The sequence below is a fragment of the Phodopus roborovskii genome, unplaced genomic scaffold (genome assembly GCF_943737965.1).
Source record: "Phodopus roborovskii unplaced genomic scaffold, PHOROB, whole genome shotgun sequence".
Classification (NCBI taxonomy): Eukaryota; Metazoa; Chordata; class Mammalia; order Rodentia; family Cricetidae; genus Phodopus; species Phodopus roborovskii.
This window is the reverse complement of record NW_026126575.1, coordinates 4576074-4596207: the sequence shown is the minus strand read 5'-3', so window position 1 is coordinate 4596207 and position 20134 is coordinate 4576074. Positions and strand designations below refer to the sequence as shown.

General features: G+C 48.9%; 2 protein-coding genes across 2 annotated transcripts in view; one reads left to right on the top strand and one right to left on the bottom strand.

Annotated features, from left to right (window-relative positions):
• Positions 1-3030, top strand: part of Grip2 (glutamate receptor interacting protein 2) — a 29319-nt gene extending 26289 nt beyond the window's left edge. The window contains exons 21-23 of the mRNA XM_051203317.1: positions 255-398; positions 1819-1965; positions 2848-3030. Coding sequence (XP_051059274.1) covers positions 255-398; positions 1819-1965; positions 2848-3006 — 450 coding nt within the window. The 3' untranslated portion in view covers positions 3007-3030. The remainder of the gene's footprint in view (positions 1-254; positions 399-1818; positions 1966-2847) is intronic.
• Positions 3031-7564: 4534 nt separating this feature from the next.
• Slc6a6 (solute carrier family 6 member 6) overlaps positions 7565-20134 on the bottom strand; it is a 46560-nt gene continuing 33990 nt past the window's right edge. The window contains exons 10-14 of the mRNA XM_051203307.1: positions 17749-17886; positions 16811-16913; positions 16266-16366; positions 14106-14276; positions 7565-11629 (exon numbers count right to left, since the gene is read on the bottom strand). Of these exons, the coding sequence (XP_051059264.1) occupies positions 11483-11629; positions 14106-14276; positions 16266-16366; positions 16811-16913; positions 17749-17886 (660 nt within the window). The 3' untranslated portion in view covers positions 7565-11482. The remainder of the gene's footprint in view (positions 11630-14105; positions 14277-16265; positions 16367-16810; positions 16914-17748; positions 17887-20134) is intronic.

The following is a 20134-nucleotide window of genomic DNA, read 5'->3' as shown; positions in this document are numbered from 1 at the left end:
CAAATTCTCTCACTAAACATATTTGTAAAACAGAAAATGGCTTGGTACTACAGAACATAAGATGAGTAAAACTTGTGATTGCTGAGAACCAAGCCCAGCACAGAGTCTGTCCTTAATTCCCAGAAGCTCTTGTTCTGATCCTGTGATTGGTTAATGGCCCTCCTCCACTGTGTTCACCCTGTGACCGAGCGCCTGCCTGACAGAGCCGGATGGAGTAAGTATATGGTGTCTGAGTGACAACCGTGTCCCCACAGGCTTCCATCATGACAGGCACTGTACAGACTGTGGCTGTGGATGGCAGACCTGGCCTTCGGCCCTGGCGCAGGAGCCGGGAGGTCCGAACATCCCATGAAGACATACAGGAGCTGCTGTTGCCAACGCCCCTGGAGATGCACAGGGTGGGCACTGGGGTTGGGGGTTGCAATCAGGCACAGAATGTGGGCACTGGGGGCCTGGCACCAGGAGGCGCTTAACTACTTGGGATGCTGAAGGCCTCCTTGCCTTGTTGAGCTTTATTCTCCCTCACTGAAAAATAGGGACTTAGGAGTTGGAAAGATGACTTAGCAGCTAAGAGCACCAGCTACTCTTTGAGGGACCCAGGTTTGATTCCCAACACCCACAGCAGCTAGAAACCATCTATAGCTCTAGTTTTGGGGAATCTGATGTCTCCTTCTGGCCTCCAAGGGCACCAGGCACACAATGGGTATGCAGACATACATGCAGGCAAAATATCAAACACATAAAACTTTAAAAACTTTAAAACTTTAAAAACCCAAACCAACCAATCACCACCAACAAAAACACCCAGGGATTTTTATTAGATTTTCTATAACCCTCACCATTTGGATAATTACACCCCACAACGGCTATTCATTTTTCAGCAAGCTTTATCCCTATATGCATGTGCACAGATACAAATATGTGTGTTACATACACACATGTATACACACACATGAAAGTTGCATATATGTATATGTACATATATTCAGTTAATCCTCCCTGCCTACAGGTTCTGAATTTAGTCCACCAACCACAGATCAAAAGTATTCAGGGAAAAGCTAGGCATGGTGGTATAGTTCTTTAATCCCAGCACTTTGGAAGCAGAGGCCAGCAGACCTCTGTGAATTCAAGGCCAGCCTATCTACATAGCAAGTTCCAGGCTAGCCAGAGCTACATAGCAAGACTATTTAAAATAATAATAATAATAATAATAATAATAATAATAATAATAATATAATAATAACAACAACAACAACAGTAAGTATTCACAGAAAAAAATCTGTATTGAACATGGCCTGACTTTGGACCTCATTCCCAGAGCACTGCAGTGAATCATCTACATAGCATTAACTATGGACTAGGTCCCAGAAGCCCTCTGCAGAGGACTTGGGCATGTGGGCAGGCAGGCACAGGTTCTATGCAGGTCCTACACCACTGAGCATCTGCATATTGGGGGATCCTCACAGGGGCCAGGAGATACCAAGAGATAACTTTACATGACACCATAGGCAAATGATTGACATCACCTTCTCTCCACCTCCTGCATCTCTTGCACCTGTGTGTATCTATAGAAGAACCAAAACATCAGAGCATCCTGGGCTTGGCCAGGGTGATGAAAACACTAAGATCCCCTACTCCACTCTCTAAGGGACCCTTGAGCACTGGAACATGCAGGTTGCACTTGGCAAGGTTGATATCACAGGGCACAGGCTCAACAGGCTGCTGAGGGCAGCCTGGAGTATGGCCAGCCAGTAAGCTGGGCCTGGATACCTGGGACATAATGGGGGTTGGAGCAAAGGCAACCCTCTCTCCTCCCAGGTGACTTTGCACAAGGACCCACTGCGGAATGACTTTGGCTTCAGTGTCTCAGATGGCCTCCTGGAGAAGGGTGTCTACGTCCACACTGTGCGCACTGATGGGCCAGCCCAGCATGGAGGTCTGCAGCCCTTTGATAGGCTTCTGCAGGTAACTCAGGGGGAGCCCAGCACTGGCCCAGGGACAGAGCCTGATTCCCACTATGAAAGCATGAGGAAAGGCCAGTGGGATGAGTCCAGTGAGGCTGCTCATACAAGAGCTGAGGTTCCACTCACTGTTGACTCCCTGGCTGAGAGGGCCTGCCTGTCTAGTAACTGTTCCTTGAGACACGTGACCTCCTTAGACTTCATGGTGGAGGAAATCACTTTCATCTATTTCTTGCCTTCACTCCAAACTATTATATGACAGGTCCCTTCCCAGCCTATAGCCAGAACCAGTCACACGATCTTCTCACAGAAAGGGAGTCTGGGAAACAGAACTATTCCTAACTCGGCCTCCAAGACTGCCCTTCCCTTGTTCCAGCTATTTTTGTCCCCTTGTTGACTTTGTTGTATTTGTTCTAGATGTACTTAATTTATGTTTTCTCCTAAATCTTGGTGGGGACAGGACTTCATTTCAGGAAAGTCAAACAAGATCTATCAATGAAAAGCACAGTTCTCACCTCAAAGGGGATGAGAGAGTTTACTCTGGAGTCATGAGTGATTGAAAGCAAGACAATTTTAAAAATATTGGTGGAAATCCCAGGTAGGCTGGTTACAGCAAGTCAGAAATCCATGCTCTAGGCCTCTGATGCCATTCTTAGCTTGGGAGGTTGGCAGAACCTAGTGATCACTTGATCATTGAAAGGATGTTAGGTGAGACATAGGTGGGCAAGGAATGGCTATTCAATGGGAACTAAGATCCTCAAGATAAGTTCTAAACGTTGATCCCGCCATGTTCCACCCTCTCTCTAGCTCATCAGTCTTATAGGTGCAACTTCTTTCTAGAACTTTCATTTATGGGAACTCTGTCCCTCGGCTATGTACTGTGCAGGTCAACCATGTTCGCACTCGGGACTTCGACTGCTGCCTGGCGGTTCCTCTCCTGGCAGAGGCTGGGGACATCCTGGAGCTGGTCATAAGCCGTAACCCACTGGCACAGAGCCGCCGGACACCACGAGTACCAGGCCCCAGAAGTCCTCAGATGCTCTGAGGTCATCCTGTATCTCAGATGGAGGAGTGGCCCACTCGTCCACTTGTGGGTCTGCAGATTCCACACCCAGTAGAGTAGCATCATAAAGTTGGATCTTCAAGATGCTCAGAGGACCCCACCTAAAAGGGGTCGGCCCTGCTGCTCAGCCAGGATAGAGTTTGGGACAGACCAGCTCAGTGTAATAACTGGAATGAGATGCCAGTGTTTCCCTTCCTGGGAGGCAAATAAACAGAAGGACAGTCCTAGACTGAGGCAAGAAGTGTTCAACGATCCAGCTGTACAGGTGGTACCCAATCACACAGGGACCCTGCCACTGGGAAGGATATGGCACAAGAAGAATAGCATCCTCCCTTGTTGTGACAGTCTCCAGCATCCAATGACCACACTGGGAAACCCCAATTAAGGATATTCGAGGTGCCAAGGAATGCTAGCCCTTCCTTCAGATTGGTGGCTCAACCATTTCAGCTTCACGAGTGGTTCTGAACCCCAGAGCAGAGCTGTGGCCATCACCTCTCCTGCTCCACAAAACCTTAGCCCAAGTCACTACTTGGGGTGGAAAAGTGCAGGAGCATCCACTCACCTGCTATTCCAGCAGATAGGGAAACAAGGTTGAGTCACAGCTCTGCCATCGACCCTATCTATGGAAGGAAGAAAGAGAAAGAGGAAAGAGAGAAGCTGACTGAGATGGAGGGGAAATGGCTGAAGGACAAGAGTGGCAAGAGGGATCAATGTCCAAAGAGGCTATTCAAGGAGGTCCCCACTTCACAGCTGGGGACACCAGCATCCCTTAACTCGGGCTTCCTCCATCTCGGCCAAGCAGAACCCTTTCAGCTTCAAGCAGGACCTAAGTCACCTCCCATTGGTCTGGGCTGAGGATTGGCTTTGTGTTTGCCCAGATCAAGGTCTCAAGGACCCAGGGGTCTCCAACCCAACCTCATCTCCCCTTCTCTGCCCTTGAAACTCATTGCCAGAAAGACTCCCTGTTCAAGAGGGCAGATGGGGGCCCAAGAAGCCATTCTTTACCCCTGGTTCCTTTCTTGGGTAAATCTGAGCAGACACAGGGCCATCTCCACCTATCCACTGAGACTACTTGGCTCTCTGCTCTTCTGTGGGTTCCCCCAGACCTTGCCCTTTGTGGTGGCTTCCCCAGGGTCCTTCATGCCTGTGCCCAGGTAATCCAGCATCTCTGCTTTCACTGCCCTAGGGTACAAAAATACTTCCCACCCATCACAGGCAACAAACAAATCAAGACCTTCAGCTTTGAGGGCAGGTGAATGACACAGCAGAGAGGTGACTCCCAGCCACCAGCACCTGCTACTGTGTGATCTTGGGCAGATGGCTCAGCCTCTCTAGGTTTCTGGTATGTGGCATGACTGACTGTACTCTAAGGGCCCTTTGACTTGGGAAATCTGTGTTCCACTCAAAGACTCCAGGCTCTGAAAATATAACTACTCCACCCCTGCCCTCCCCTCGGGCTGAGGCTCTCCCATCCTCCCAGACATATGCAACTAGGCCAGGCAGGTGGACCTCCTGGCCATGGCCTGAGGCCTTCTCATATGCAATATCCCCCTGGCTTCTTTCTCACAGGGGTGTTTACCCCACACAACAACCCTAGCTCCCTCCCCAGTGAGCATCCTGCCTGCCTATGACACCCCCACCCCCAGAGCTGTATTTTTCTCTGGCTAATATTAGAACATAGTCCTTGTAAAGTATTTTTCTATGTGGGTTTTCTTAGGGCTCCCAGAAAGCACCCAGCACACCCATGACTCCATTGTACAGGCTGGTCTGTGGTCTGTCTGGGGCCCATGGATAAATCTTTGTCCCACCAGATATCACAGTGACTAGGGGGAGATGAGTGCTATTGGGATGAATTTTTAATAAAATCGGTTATATGCACACAGTAGGTTGTTTGCTTTATAATATATATATATTTATATATATAATATTTATAATATATTATATATATATATATAATAACAGGTTGATGAGGTTCAGTTGCTGTGTGAATCTTGCAGCTGCTCAACTTCTCATTTGTTTATAAAGTGGTCCATGAAGCTAAAGAGATGGCTCAGTGGTTAAGAGCTCTTGGTTCTCTTGCAGAGGACCTGGGTTTGGTTCCCAGAGCCCACATGGTAGCTCACACAACCATGTGTAACTTCACTTCCAGGGGATCTGACACCTTCTTCTGACCTCTGCAGGCATTAGGCACACATGTGATATATGTACATACACAGACAAAACTCTCATAAAATGAAATCTTTAAACAAAAAACACTGGGCTATTTTGGGGGCTGGAGAGATGGCTAGTGGTTAACAGCACTTACTGCTCTTCCAGAAGACCTAGGTTCATTTCCCAGCACTCATAACCTCCCATAACCCCAGCTCCAGGGGATTGACGACCTCTTCCGGCCCCAATTAACACTGCACTCACATGCACATACCTACCACACACAATAAATAAAAATCTTTAAAAAAAAAAAAAGGGGGGGGTTGTATATCCTAGTGAAGACAGTGAGCTGGTCATAAAGTCCTTTTAGGAGGCAAAAACAAAACAAAGAAACAAACAAACAAACAAAAACAAAACAGTGAAAAAAACAACTTACTGGAACAGGGTAAGGAGAACTGTAACCCAGCAAGGACATCTCTGAAGGAGTGATAGTCATGGTAAGAATTGCAGAACAGAAGCTAGACCTGGAGGTAGTGTCCCAGGTATGTGGGGTTGGGGTGGGGGGCAGCAAGAATAAAGGACCTGTGATAAGAATGAGTCTAGAAGATTCTATGGCTCAGAGGCCTGGTGGCACTGGAAACTAGGCTGAGAGATGGGATGTGTCTTAGTCTGTTCAGCCAACCTTTGGCAGTGCTGAAGGGAGGTGCCAGGTGTGTAGTCTGGAGGTCTGGCTATTGCTTATAACTGGGGCAAGGTAAGCTCACTGGTTCTGGGGTCCAGAGCACAGGGCCAGGCCTGGGGGGGGGGGGCTTGCAGATCTAAGGGCAGAGAGAAGCTGTTCCCTCAGGGTTGTCAGTGAGTTCACTGTGTGGGGAGGGGCAGGTAGGACGCAAGGCACCTATGTGCCAAGCCTATGTGCCAAGCACAGCTCAGAACACTTTTAAGAATGTTTAAAATCTTCCTAGCAGCCTCAGGGAATGACTCTTTGACACATTTCAGAGGAGGGACTAGATCTGGTTGGCTAAGAGACCTGCTTAGAGGCACATAGGTTAGTGTAGGCTGAGACAGATGAAGGGAGAGAGGTGGACAGGGAGAAGGCCATCAAAAAGGCTGCAGGAACAGTGGTGAGGTGCTCTTTTATTCTGTCCCGTCTATGAAATCAGCCAGAGCAGACCCATAGTTGTCACCCACCCAAGATCTGGCTGGGAAGTCAATGTATCTTGGAGCAAACCTGGTCTGGGAACTTCCTCTCAGGGGTTCTTACCTCTGCTAATACAGGGAACATCCCTTATATGAAGACCTGAAATCCAAATTCGGAAACTGGAAGCATCAACACCCCAATACAGTGGATAATTCCACACTTGATATCATGTAGCAATTAAGCTAAGACAAAGGTGGTATTAGACCTGGGGCCGGGGGTGTGTGCAGTTCTACGACAGTCTGATTAAAGCAAGCTGTGTTTAGAATTGGCCAGCTGGCTGCCTCTCCCAAAGCTGGGATTACAGAGAGCAGCCTCTCACTGGTCCTTTTACAAGGAAGGGTTAGGGTTGATAGAAAACAGCGATTGAGAAAATCGGCTGTTAGCACCTAGACAGAAGAGTCAGGACTCAGAGCTCAAGGCTGCATGTGAGGTAGATAAGTGCAAGAACACATCAACCACATGGAAGGGGAGATACCAGGGCATCAGGGAAGATGTTTTTATAAGGTTAAAGAGCAGTCATATACCATAGGTTCAGGAATTTAGCAAGGTAAAAGGTATGGGCTAGTTTACAAGCATAGTTTTGAGGATAGTTGGGCTTAGGAAACAGGCACTCACTCTTGTAACAATGTATAACAATGTGGCTCATGCTTTGGCTTCATAGTGCCAGGCTGGGGAACTCAGGGAGGCTCAGTATAGGTGATGTGCTTGACTTTAAACCCATGTGAGTTTGCCATGCAGGGGCTAGAGAACAATCTAGTGATTGAGAGCTCATGCTGCTTTTCCAGGAGACTCTGGTTCACAGTTAACTGTAACTTCTTCTCTGGGCTCTGATGCCCTCTTCTGGCCTCTGTGGGCACTGCACTCATATGCACATACCACCCCTACCCCCCCACCCTATGGCACCCCCACAACATCACCCCCTCCCCAAACACACACATGTCTTCTTAAAAGCCAGGTAAAAAGTTCTTGCAATCCCCTAGCTGGGGAGGAGAGATCGCGGTGACTCCCTCAGGTTCAGAGGCCAGCCTATTCTAATTAGCCAGCCCCGAGCTAATGAGAGACCCTGTTTCAAAAGCCAAAGTCAGCAAATGCTCTTAACAGCAGAGCCATCTCTCCAGCCCCAGTGAAATCCCTTTATAAACTGTACAGTGCCTGCCAAAATGTAAAGGTGAAATAAAATCCAACACGCTGTTGGATTTTAAAAAGGAAATGTTTATTGTTGTGTTACAAGGTGATTATAAACTCCTCTAAAAAAAGCAAAGATGGATTTAAAATATCAATATACATATTCATCTAAAAAGCAAAAGAGGAAAAAACGGAACCCTGCAAAATGCAGGGACGTCATCATTAAACACCAATACACAGAGCTTATACACTGCAAGACAGGTCACACACCAAGGATCCTTCAAACAAGAACGCTCCTCCCCTTGTTGGTTGGTTTCAGGTTTTTCTGTGTGTGTGTGTGTGTGTGTGCGCGCGCGCGCGCATGCGTGCGCACGTTTGTTTTTTTATTTTTTATTTTTTACAAAAGTTTAAAATATCTTAAAAATATTTTGAAGTTTTAAAAAATGTCCTGATGAGCCAGACATATTTCTGAAGGAGGCAAAATGTACGTTCTCAGCTTTCTCTTGTGCTAAATACAGAGTCACAGTTGTTAGGGATTGGAAAGATTAATTGGGTTTAAAAAAAAAATGGAGCTACCATCTCATTTTGAAGCCAAATATGTAACAAGATGCTCTGCCCTTCAGGGAACATGCCAGAACATGCCTGTAATGACACCACAACCCTCCCAAAGAACATGGAAAACCAGCTTCCTGTGAAGACCCAACTACTGGGAGGTCAGCATGGAGGACGGGGGGTGGAAGCACTGTCCCCCTCCATCTTGGGGTATCTGGGGTTTTTGTATGTGGTTTTAGACTTGATGAAGAAGGGGTGTGCACACAGAGGTATTTACAATGTCCATAGGGACAGGGGTCTCGGGATTGAGTGGGACTGTGAGGGGCCTTCTCTAAGGTGCCTTCCTGGCTTGTGTCTGCGTCTTGGAGAGAGGAACAGGACTCGTGCCTATTTAGACTGATTGCCTAGAGCATTGCCCCGTCTGCCCAAAGAAGCAGGCTAGAAAGCTGTCAGCCATGGTAGTGGCACCCTACAATACAGAAAGCCCCTTCCTGTGCAGAGGGGAAACATGCTGCTTTCTTCTCATGCTTTGCCATGGTCTGCATGTTTTCCAGGGTGTTAGGAAGATAAGGTCTGGGGCCAGAAGCATAGAGGGAACCTTCCCCACCATCTTCCCAAGAGGGAAAGAAATCTCCTCAGGCTACATGGAGACCAAAGGCCTGCCATTACAGCCTGCCTAAATGTCTTTGGCCCTCAGTTTCCTGTGGTGCCAGTTGGGGTGTGGGATGGGAATCAATTCCTAGCTCCTAAGGGCTTTAGGGAGGAAGGAAGGATAGCATGGGGCTGGGGTGAGCCAGACACTGAGGATGGGCAGAAGTGGATGCTGCTCTTTGCTCCATGAGCATGGGCAGGGGGCCCATATCAGTCTGGCCTCTGGTTGTCAGGGAAGGCCTGACAGTTTACTTGACAATACCCCAGTCCTGCTTTCCTTCTGTCCATACCTTGGGGAGCCCAGAGCAACAAATGACTCAATTATCCAGTCTACTCAGCTCCCAATGCAAGTCTCTCCTACTCTAGGCCTCAGTTCTCCTGTTTACAAAAGTGCCTTGGATTGGGGGACCTCTGGGACTGTTTGCAGTGCCCAGCAGGGATCCTCCACTTGGAGACTAACATACCTCTTGGGACCAAATAACATCTCCCAGGAGAATCCTCCTGGGCCCAGCCTGGTCCTCATCTAAATCTGATATTGTACCTTGCTTCCTGCCCATATCTAACAGGCAGGATACAGTCTGACCTGTTCCAGGCAAGGGGACAGGTTAGTTGGTTGACAGCTTAGCCCTCTCTCCAAGAGGCAGGAGGACCAGAGTCACGAGCTCTACTTCAAAATGTTACTTACATGCAGACATAGAACCACAAGCATCACAACAAGGGCCATTGGGCCAGGGGCTGGGTGAGAGTGGCAGGCATTGAAGACCAGTGCAGGGACACTTTTGAGGAGTGGACTCTGGAGGCGGCTGGCCTTTATCCAGGCGGGGCCAGGGGACTTGGCCCACTGCGTCTTTGGTCTAGAATCTGGTCTGGGAATGATAAAAGGCCTTTCTCAGGCCATTTCCAGAATGGTGCCATTTGTCTGCCAACCCAAAATACTGAAGGCTCACCAGAGTGGCGTGCCTGGTGGAGGGGAAGAGCAGACAGGCATGACCATAGATGCTGCTGCAGCTGGATGGGCCCCCTCTCCCTTACACTTCACCTGTCTTCAATCACCCACAGTGGTGACTTTTAAGGTTCCATAAAACAAAAGAAAAACAGGGCACATTACAAATTGGTAAAATCGGGGAAGAAAAACTCCAACAGTCACAATAACACAAGAGCAACCAGAAATACACAGGACAATAGGAACATGGTAGAATCACAGGTGGCTGACTCAGCAACCACTGGAAGAGGACTAGAGGGTCACTTGGCAGAGTACATTGCTTTGGAGACAGAAAAATGTGTACATTTGTCAAAAAGAGGTTCAGGATGGCACAGCTGGGCCCAGTGGAAGCTGGGGGTAAAGATGTAGCGCCCTCTACTGGTTCAGAAGGAAACAGCCCTGCCTGAGGTCAGCCAGTTCTGGGGCATTGGTCTCTGTGGAGATAACCTCAACCTACACATTTCCCTTTGTCTTCTCTCTTTAGTTCCCTGGGGGAGGGGAGGCAAACACCTATCCAGCAGCCACTGCAGTGGCTTGGAAACAGTATCTAAGGTCACTACCAAGTTGACTCTGCACTTGAGTTTAATCCTTTAAGATCCAGTATCTATAGCCACTCTGAACATTTTGTGCAGGGAGCTGGATGACTCTTGGAAGTCATCTTTAACAAGAGTTTGCCAAGGAAGGAAAGTGCCCTCCTGGGGTACACTTGCCAGTCTGGGGTACACTCAACCTCCTGAGCTGCTAATATCCTTTGGTCCACTGGCTTCCTTCCCTCCTTCCTGGCCCTCACCAAATTGCATTCTGCTTAGGGAATGCCCTGATCCCCACCTGCCATGACTGTTCAAATACAACAGCCCCTTCTTGTGTGTAACCCTGACCCCAGGGTCCTGGCAGCTCCTGTGGACTGGCCTCACTCAGGTGACTGTATTAAATGCTCAAGAAAGGCTGAGGCTTCTGCCTAAGCCAGCTGAGGCTCCCAGCCCCCAACCGCATTCCTACCAGCCCTTTAGACTTCCCATTCCTGCCTCTAAGACCTGACTCCACCCTCTACTTCAAAATAAATGGGAGGGGTCTTGGCCTCGACTTTTCTTAGCTCTTAGCATCAATCCTTCATGAGGAGGGTGGGATTATTATTTTGGCATCTTTCTTGTTGGCTGAGAAAGAGAGAGGGTTCTTCCCATAGCCCTGTTCAGGCCTGTTCAGCTAATGGGGGGAGGGGGCTCTCCTCAGCTCTGCTCTTCCTCCTGAACCAGCCCAGAAGGGACTAGACCTTCCTTGAAGATATATCCACCATCATAGGAAAATTCCACCCAGAATTTAGTTTTTTTTTTTTTTAAATCTCTTTCTTTTTGTTTGTTTTTGGGCAGAACTTTCTGCCAGCTATAGAAGCACCTTGGAATTGCTTTTGAAAACGAGATCCATTGCTGGCAAGACCGATTCAAGCGGTAAAGTGTATGACAGACTGTAAGTATATATAGTTATATGTTAAAAAAAAAAATACAAAGAAGAGTTTACCAAGTTCCCATAAAATACATCAAAATCGATAAGAAAGTCCATCCTCTCCCTAGGACGTAGGCCTGTGGGTTCTTTTTGTACAAAATACTCCCCCAAATCAAAACAAAATACACATATACAGACACACACATGATACACACACACACATACACATAGAGTAACATTTTCTGTGACAATTAAAAAAAAAAATCCTAGTACAAATATAAAGCTCTGTAAACCTGGTCCTATGAGAATCTAATGTTAGTAAACAGCAGGAAAGTGGCGCCTGTCGCATGGCCAGGACCTCACATCATGGTCTCCACGATGACGTGACTGGGTTTCATGAGCGCACCGTTCATGACGAGGGTTGAGCGGGAGTGGAAGGGTGTGGCCCCCTCACGCTCCACAGCCCAGCGGTTGGGCTCCCTGGGGGTTAACAGGTATTTGATTCTCTGTAGAAAAAGATGAGGAGGAGTCAAGAGGGGACTAAGAGGGTTCCTCCCTGCCAACCTCATGCATACCCTGGGGTATTCAGGTATGCTTGCTGACCAACTGCCATCCATTCTGGGCCTTCTGGTGATTTTCAGAAATGGAGGGGAACAGCCAGATGTCCTACAGTGGTTTCCACAGCCAGCCCCTGTGTGTGTGCTTAAGACAGGGCGCACAAAGCCTCAGGGAAAAGCAGGAGGAGCTTTTCCCTGAGGAGCTAAGTCCTGTTTCCCTGTGGTTTATTCACTCTGGTTGCTTCAACTCTGCTTCTACGGTAAATCTTCAGGTTGGGTAACTAACCTAAGGCCCCCCACCTTCTCCAAGGCCTCCCCCAGCAAGCCTGTGCTTCCTGCCTTTGGGAGGCAGTTCTTCACAGCCAGCCCCTTCTCCTGCAGGGTTGGGAGCCTACTGCAAGGGAGGGTCCTGCCCTGTCAGATAGGAGACAGTGGGAGAATCCTCAGACCCTCTAGGCATGGAGCCCAGACTTCCCAGTGTGCTGACCATGGAGCCCTCTCCAAGGACTCCAGGAAGTCACCAGCAGAGCTAGGAATGGAACTTGGCTCACACTTCCCACCTCCTGCCCACTTCCTGCCAAGTGCCTGCTCAGACTGAAATGGGCCAGCAGGGGGGGAAAAAAACTAGAAGGGAACAAAAGGCCCTCGTAGGTATTTATATTCAACTATGGCATATTACAGCTGGAAAAGCTGCTTACAGCCTACATGTGTGGCCTTGAGTTTCCCCTGGCACCTCTAAGGGGCTAGGGTGAAGCAACTTATTTAAAGACATTATTTCACTTAAGAATCCACATTCTCTTGGAAAAGCTCACAAAACTTGATAACTCCAGCTGTGTGGCTCCTACTAACATACCTGAGTTGCTCTAAGCAGGTTAACAGAGCTGCAATCTTCCCCATACACCTAGCCTGCCTTGTCAACTTCAACCCTGCCTCTCCTTCATTGGAACATCAGGTTCCATGTGCAAAGTAGAAAAGTTGCACCTGTCACTGGCAGCCACCAGCCACTGGGGCTGCCCACATGGGAAGGCTCAGCTTGCTCTGGAACCCTGATAGGGTTAGAGATCCAGGTGTGCCACCTGGACATCTTGTGCTGCTGGGGGAGGGGGAGGACTTTGACTCACTCTAGCTGTGGGGAGAAGTCTTTGCCCTCACTGCCCCTCCCTCCCCCCAGCAGCTCATTCTGAATGAGCCTGTCTACACATGGGCCAGACCAGCCTCTTAAAATCAGGCCTTCAGCCAAGCTGTGGGGCTTCTACCCATAATCCCCTGAACTAGGGAGGCTGAGGCAGGGGTATTGCATATTTGAGCCAACAAGGGCTGTGTAAGTGGGTGAGTTCCAGGCCAGCTAAGCCAATAGATTCAGACACTGTCTCAAAAAACAGTTGGTTGTTCAAGAGACCCTGCTCCAGTTTTAGTGACTACACTACAGAAGTTGTCTAACCTGGGCAGACTTCTACAAACCCCTGCCACGTCCAACTAACTCATGCCTGGGTGGTAACAACTTTCTAGAATGGTAACCCAGGTTGGCTCAAGGCACCAGGGGCCACCTGGAGGGCTCAGGGCAGAAGCAGCTACCTGTCAGTCTTGGGATCCGGTATTTCAGCACAAACAACAGAGAGATTTACACTCTAGCTTAATGGTAGGGAGATGGGAGGGGTTGGGGAGCTGGGGTCCTAGCCCCAATCCTCTATGTGCCTGGACTGGAGACCCTCAGGGCCTCAGACTAGCATGTGCCCCTGGCTCTTTCTTCTCCCAGCCAACACAGCCCCCTCCAAGGGAGGAAGCCTGGGCCAGCTCAGGGGGGAGCCAGAGCCCCAGGACATCCTGGCTCCAGATTCTTTTTGTAAGAGAATAAAAACAGCCCAGAATAAAACTGGGGCCTTGGAACCGGCCCAGGCACAAAGGTTAAAGTAGATTCTAAGAAAGGGATTTCGTGGAAAAAGCAGGGGACTGCCAGGCCTGGAGGCTCCTGCATTGTGGGAAGAATTCCTGAGGAGGCTGGGGGAAGGGAGGGGGCGCCAGGAGGAGACAGGCAGTTCTAGAGGCTGGGAGCAGAGCGGAGGGGCAGCACACCCCAGCACCATGGGGGTGGTGCCGGGTTTCCTCTCCAGAGCCCATCTCCTGGCCTGACTCAGAACAGGGATCCCACACCCTTTAGCATGGCACGTGAGGCCACTGTACCTCTATCTGTCACCGACACCATATTCTACCTTACTATGTTGGACATTGCCTCTTAAGCCCATGGTTGACTTTAAAGCCTTCTCCCCTGTGAATGGCACCTGTCCCTGTTCCCCCACAGCATACTCCTGCTTTGGATCCCCTGATTTTTGTACAGTGAGAGGACTTGGGACTCAGAGAGGGTCACATAGAATCTGGCACTGGCTGTCCTCCACCCCCACCCCCACTGCCCATGTGTCACACTCACCACTCGGAGCGGTCCCTCCGTCCGGCAGAGGAGGATGACAATGACCAAGGGGATACATATCATGGAGATAAGGGCCAGGCCCCAGCCCAGCCCAATTGCCCAGTCAGGGTACACGTAGACTTTGTTGTAGGTCAGGGGTACATACTTGACAAGAGAGAAGATGAAACATCCCTGTGGAGAGATGGGGCAATCAGAGGATCCCTAGGTATTTGAGAGCAGAGTAGGCATTATCTAGGGCAGGGCCTCTCCCTTATCCTTATTACATAGACAGGATGCTATTAGGCTTTATAGGTTGCTCCAGGGCAAATCGCCCGTTCAGCATCCTTCCATGGCTCCCCAGATCCTTTGGAATACCAACCATGTCATCCCATAGCTATGACTCCCTCCTTTGTCTTCTGTCCCCAGCCCTTAGGACTCTTTCTAGCTCTTCAGCATGTGCCCAGGGCTGTTCCCCCTGTCTGTCCCTTTTCCTTCATCTTTTCACCCTGCTTCCATTCTGGTGCACCTGGCGTTGCTTGCCTAGGCTCCATCTCTTCCTTCCAGAAGCCACATTCAGCAGTTTCCCTCCCTCTAGAGCAGTGGTTCTCAATCTGTGGGTCACAACCCCTTTGGTGAGGGGACCTCAAGCGATCTTTTTTTTTTTTTAAAAAAAATTATTAATTTTTTTCTTATTTTACATATCAAATGACCTTTTCACATTGGAAAACACAGATATTATTTACATTACAACTCCTAACAGCATATAGTTATGAAGTAGCAATGAAAATAATGTTATAGTTGGGGTCCCCACAGCATAAGGAACTAACAGTATTAAAGGGTTACAGCGTTAGGAGGGCTGAGAAGCAATACTCTAGGGCAGCTCTGTTTTCTTTAACACCAGATGCAGTTCTAAGCATACACAGCACGTGCTCAAAATGTCTAAGGCATAGCTGAAAGCCAGATAGCCATCCCCCTCAATGCCATGGCCTCTCTGCACACCAGTCACTAGGTCTGGTTCCAGGGACAGGATACGGACCTGGCCTTGGTCCTGAAGAGTAGATGTGATGGGGTGAACCCTGAACCCTAAAACTGTGCAGAGTCTACTTCTGCCTTTGAGGGGGCCTCTTGGGGGGCCTCCCTAGACCCTTCTCCTTGGGAGGAGGCCCCCTGGGGAGGGTCATGTGTGAAATCAATCAACTACTCATTGCCTAGCAACAGGTCTGATGGGAAGTAGTGGTGCTGGGTGAGGGCAGGTGGCCCATGGGGTCTACCTTTCTCTGATGCTTTCAGCCTAGAAAGCTGTGGCTTAGGTGATGTGAACTCCACAGATGGTGGCTCTGAGCTCTACCTCGCCTTTCCAGCAGGGAGCCTTGTTCTGCCTCATAGTGCAGTACATGAGAATCTGGTCCAGTCAACTCTCCAGAGAGGAGAGAGAAGGAAACCTGGCTTAGTGTGAGAGGAACTCCAATCACAAGCCTGGTGTGAAGGAGAATGGGGGTGGTGGCCCCAGCCCAGCTAACAACATCTCTGCGTGGATTGGGCCTCCTGTTGGTGATCTCTTGACTTTGTTGGGAGATGTGTATTGAGAGCCACAATCACATCAGATTCTACTGTCACTGAAGGCCCTCGTCCGGATGTCCTTGTCACAGAGGTGGGGAAACTGAGGCCCAGATTGGAAAGTAAGTTAGCATGTCTACTTGGTCTGGCATGGGAGTAGAGGTTACAAGGAAGGGGACACACTAATCCCTAAGCACTGGTTCTAAAGTGAAGGACATATGAGCACAAGGTGCTGGCCAGAATAGCAGTGTGGGTGGGATTCACACACACCGATCTCTAGGGCACTGTCCAAGATCCCCTGTGAAAGCTCAATGGTCTTCACAGCAGAGTCTTAGGGAAGGACCTTGCTGAAGGTACCCATGCAAGCAAGCATCAAGGCCACTCCAAGGTGGCAGGAAGAGGAGAGCAGCCTGGCCTACTGTCCCTGGAACTGCCCTTCCTGTTTCCTCTTTTTCACAAACTCCTATTGGTCCCACAAAACCCTACTCAACCAGGCAACAAAAAGCAACATGCCCCTACTCTCCCAGATACAGCTGAAGCTGGCTCGGTTACAGCCCACACCCAGGAAATGCTAATCAAAAGGCAGGCTCACAAGGTGAGAATGTCAGGCTGGGTAAGACTTACAATACAGAGAGCTGGAGTGATGACAGCCCAGCTGTACTTCATCCAGGGCCCAGGCCGATAGCCAATCATGTCCTCAATACCGTCATATAAGTTATCACCGCCTACAAGAGACAGCAGTGCCCCATGGTGACACAATGGCCAAAGCCAGAAGAGCCCTAGGAAACAGTGCAGCAGGGGTCACCTGGGGGCCTCTAACTACCAGGCCTGTGTCTCCATCCCAAGCATGGCCGCATGTGTCTAAGGCAGCTTGACACTCAAATGTAGTTGGGCACCTGCACTTGCTGGAAGACAGAGCCCACATCTCAGGGTGGTCAATCTCAGTTTTCTAAGAGGTCAAAATGGACCATTTTTAGGCCAAAGAGTAGGTCGCCATAGGCTCTGGTGTGACAGCAACATATGTTCACATCTTGTGCTTTCAGTAAGATTTTTTGTGATATGCTCAAGGGGCATCCCGGGGTGAACATTCCAGGCAAGGGAAGTTTTTCCATTAAAGTCTCTGATCAAATGAACAGCTTGAAAAAGGATGTGAAAACATGTAAACTCACCATATATCCAGGCAATAACAAAACATTCAAAGAATGCAACCCACAAAAGGCATACACCACTAGCTGCATAGTAGTCAAAGAGTTGAAACACATACATGCCACCCTGTGAAGGAAAAAAAGTCAAAGATAAAGTTGGTTTGCTATATGGTCTCCAATTCCTTTCACATATAAAGGGCTGTGACAAATCTATTCTTTTTTTTTTTTTTTTTTTTTTTTTTTTTAATTCTAGAGAGGCGGAGGAGAAGAGAGGAGGAGGAAGATTATATTTAGGGCCAAGTGTACAACAAATACTCTAGAGTCCAAGACAGGCAAATTGCTGTGAGCTCAAGGCCAGTTAGGGCCATATAACAAATTCAATTTCATGTTTGATAAAACACACAGGGTTAGCCACACAAAAGGTCACATAAGTCTACACTCAAAGGTGGTCTTAAAACCAAGTGTGGCCAAGTCCAGGGAACCCACAGTTTCTCCTTCAGGTGAAGGCCTGAACAGGGTTTGTGGTAATGATTGGCAACATTCTAGAGAACTGAGGCAGGTTGTGTCCAGGGCTCATCCCCTCTTGTCTGTCCCTTCTCCATTCACTGCCTTCAACCCTTCTGTTCCCTTCTTCTCCTAGTGTCTTCCTCCTATTTAAAGTATGGGCCCTGTCGTCTGGGCATCGCAGATGCTCTCCTCAGCAGACACCCACACAAACAACTTGCAACACAAGTGCCAGGGCCTTGATTTGACCACAGCATCTCAAAACAGGAGTGTCAGGGAAGCTGCATGGTCATTGAGAGCTGAACAGATTAAGGATTGATTGGGGGGCCAAGCCCAAGGTGGTATGATAAGTACCCCCATCCCAGCTGCCTCCACTGTGTCCTTGGAAGGAGGCTGGGCATCAAATCCAAATGTAAGAAGGGAACTCTCTCACACCACTCAAAATAATAGCCACCTACCTCCGTCACCATCGTCAGCCCCAGCAGGTAGCTGATGCTACACAGGATGGCGATGAAGATTTCCCGACGATAACCCTTCCTTAGGAAGGACGGGTAAAGATCAACCAAGGATGTGATCTGTCCTTCGACTTCAACAAACTGAGGGGTGAGAAAGAGAGAAGGGGCATGAGGAGGCTCAGCGCTGACCTGGAACTCAGAAGGAGGGCTTGGGCACATCTGACAAAAGGGAGGAGTAGGAGCCCTGTCCTGTGTCCTGGGCAACATCTCACCAGATCCACCTGGAAATCCATGTAGCCAGACTCTGGGCCATGCAGGCAGCCACCTTGGTCTGTTATCCAAGAAACTTAGGACAAATGGCTCTACTTAGATCATCCCTGCCCTCATCACTGCAGACTCACCCAAGAGCAGCGGCTTCTCTAAGAAGCCAGGGCCAGCTCTCGGTCCTGACACACTTGAGGGTGAGTGCATGGCCTTCTGCTTGCCACACATATCAAGGCAATGAATGCCTAGCCTAGCCCTTCACATGGCTGCTCAGCCACAGCACAGCAAGCAGGTCAGCCTCTGTACTAACCAGCTGGAAGATTTTGGGCAAACCCTGGCCTCAGTTTCCCCATCCAAAGCCCAGAAGGCACCTTCCAGTCTGACTCACATAGTGGCTTAAACCCACTGGAAATCATGTGATACAGGAATCTTTGGGTTCCAGACATCATAAAGAAAATTCTGGAACATACATACACACACACACACACACACACACACACACACACACACACACACACACACACGCACACCATGCTCGAGGATACTTATCAGTCTTTCTACATCTTTCCATCCTTTTTGTACCTAATGATTTATCCTGGAGACTGTTATGTCCCTATACAAAGAGCCACCTTGCTTTTAATAGCAGCATAATTGAGATGCTAAATGCTGGGGATGTAAACACTTGGCAGCGTGCTCACCTAGCATGCAAAGGCCCTGGGTTTGATCAACACAGGCAGGGTACACCTGTAATCCCAGCACCCAGGAGGTAGAGGCAAGAGGATCAGAAGTTCAGTCAGACCTGACTATACAGTGAATTTGAGGCTAGCCTGAGATACATGAAATGCTGTCTTGAAATAAAAAGACAAAAAGGTTTGGGGACAGAAGTTTCTACAGAATTCATATGAGAAAGATCCAATCATGGAGGCCTTTGGGAGGTGGTAAGGGAGAACATAAGAATGGATACAGAGAGAAACACCCCCTTCACATGCCGGAAGGAGTGGCACTCTGCAGCCAGGATTCTAAGACGTCCAAAAGGTCCTAAGCGCTGAGAGAGAAGTGAACTTTATGGTCTCTTATTGATGTGCCCAAAGAGGATTTGAACCTGAAAAACAACTGAGTTGGGGCAAATGGGCAGCCCTGATGACCAGCTACCAAAACAAGTTAAGGTGAAAGGCTGTGTGAATCAGAGCCAAGATGGGCCCCTCTCAGCCTCAGTTTCTCCTGCTACGGAAAGGGCAACAGTGACACCCAGGCCAGGACACTGCAGGGGCAGGAACTGATGTATCAAAACCTGGGTGCAGTGGGCTGGGGAAGAGCATGCATTTAGCTCTTAGATCACATTGTTGGCATTACGAATAAAGAAAACTGTTGGTGCAGAGCTTGAGGATAGAAAAGTCCCCACGACAAAGCCTGATATCAGACATGCTCAGTGCACATGGAAAAAAAAAATGGCTGAGTGACTTCTGGCACTTAGTGGGATCTCACACAGTGGATTCTCTGCACCTCCATGGAAGGCTGGCTTCTCCAAAGCCCTCCTATTTCTCCAGGTTCTGTAAACAAACCAGAGTCTATTTCCTTGCTCATCTGTGCATGTGTGAGTGATGATGCCATCAAGTCACTTAAGCACCAAGCCTTAGGAGCCTGCTCTTCAAAGCAAGGTAAATAGGAACATCCCAAAGCCAGCTTTCAGAGCCCCTCAAAATTCTCCACTTAGCCTGTGGCTTAGCTGAGTCACACATCCTGTATTGAACCCCATTCCCCCAGGAGAAAACACCTGGCACCTCCGGCTGGGAAGGTTGGGAGCCTGCAAGGCCTGCTTGGAGCCAGGGTGATATCATGCCTAGCCACTTATTAACTTGCATTTTTTTGTTTTCTTCTTCCCCTCTGAGCCCTGGAAGATGTTCTAAAAGCCACTAAAAGGCACCGCATGGGGTCTGCTCCCAGGGTCAAGCTCTCAGAGCAGGAATGATTAACAGAATCTCGCTTGTTTACAACAGTGGCTGTCCATCACCAACTGCACAAGGATTTGCTTTTCTGGCTCCAAAAAGTTTTCACTGTCTTCTCTGCTAATCTGACCCCTTGGCTGCCAAATCTTATACGGTGTTCTTGACCTTACCAGCTGCCT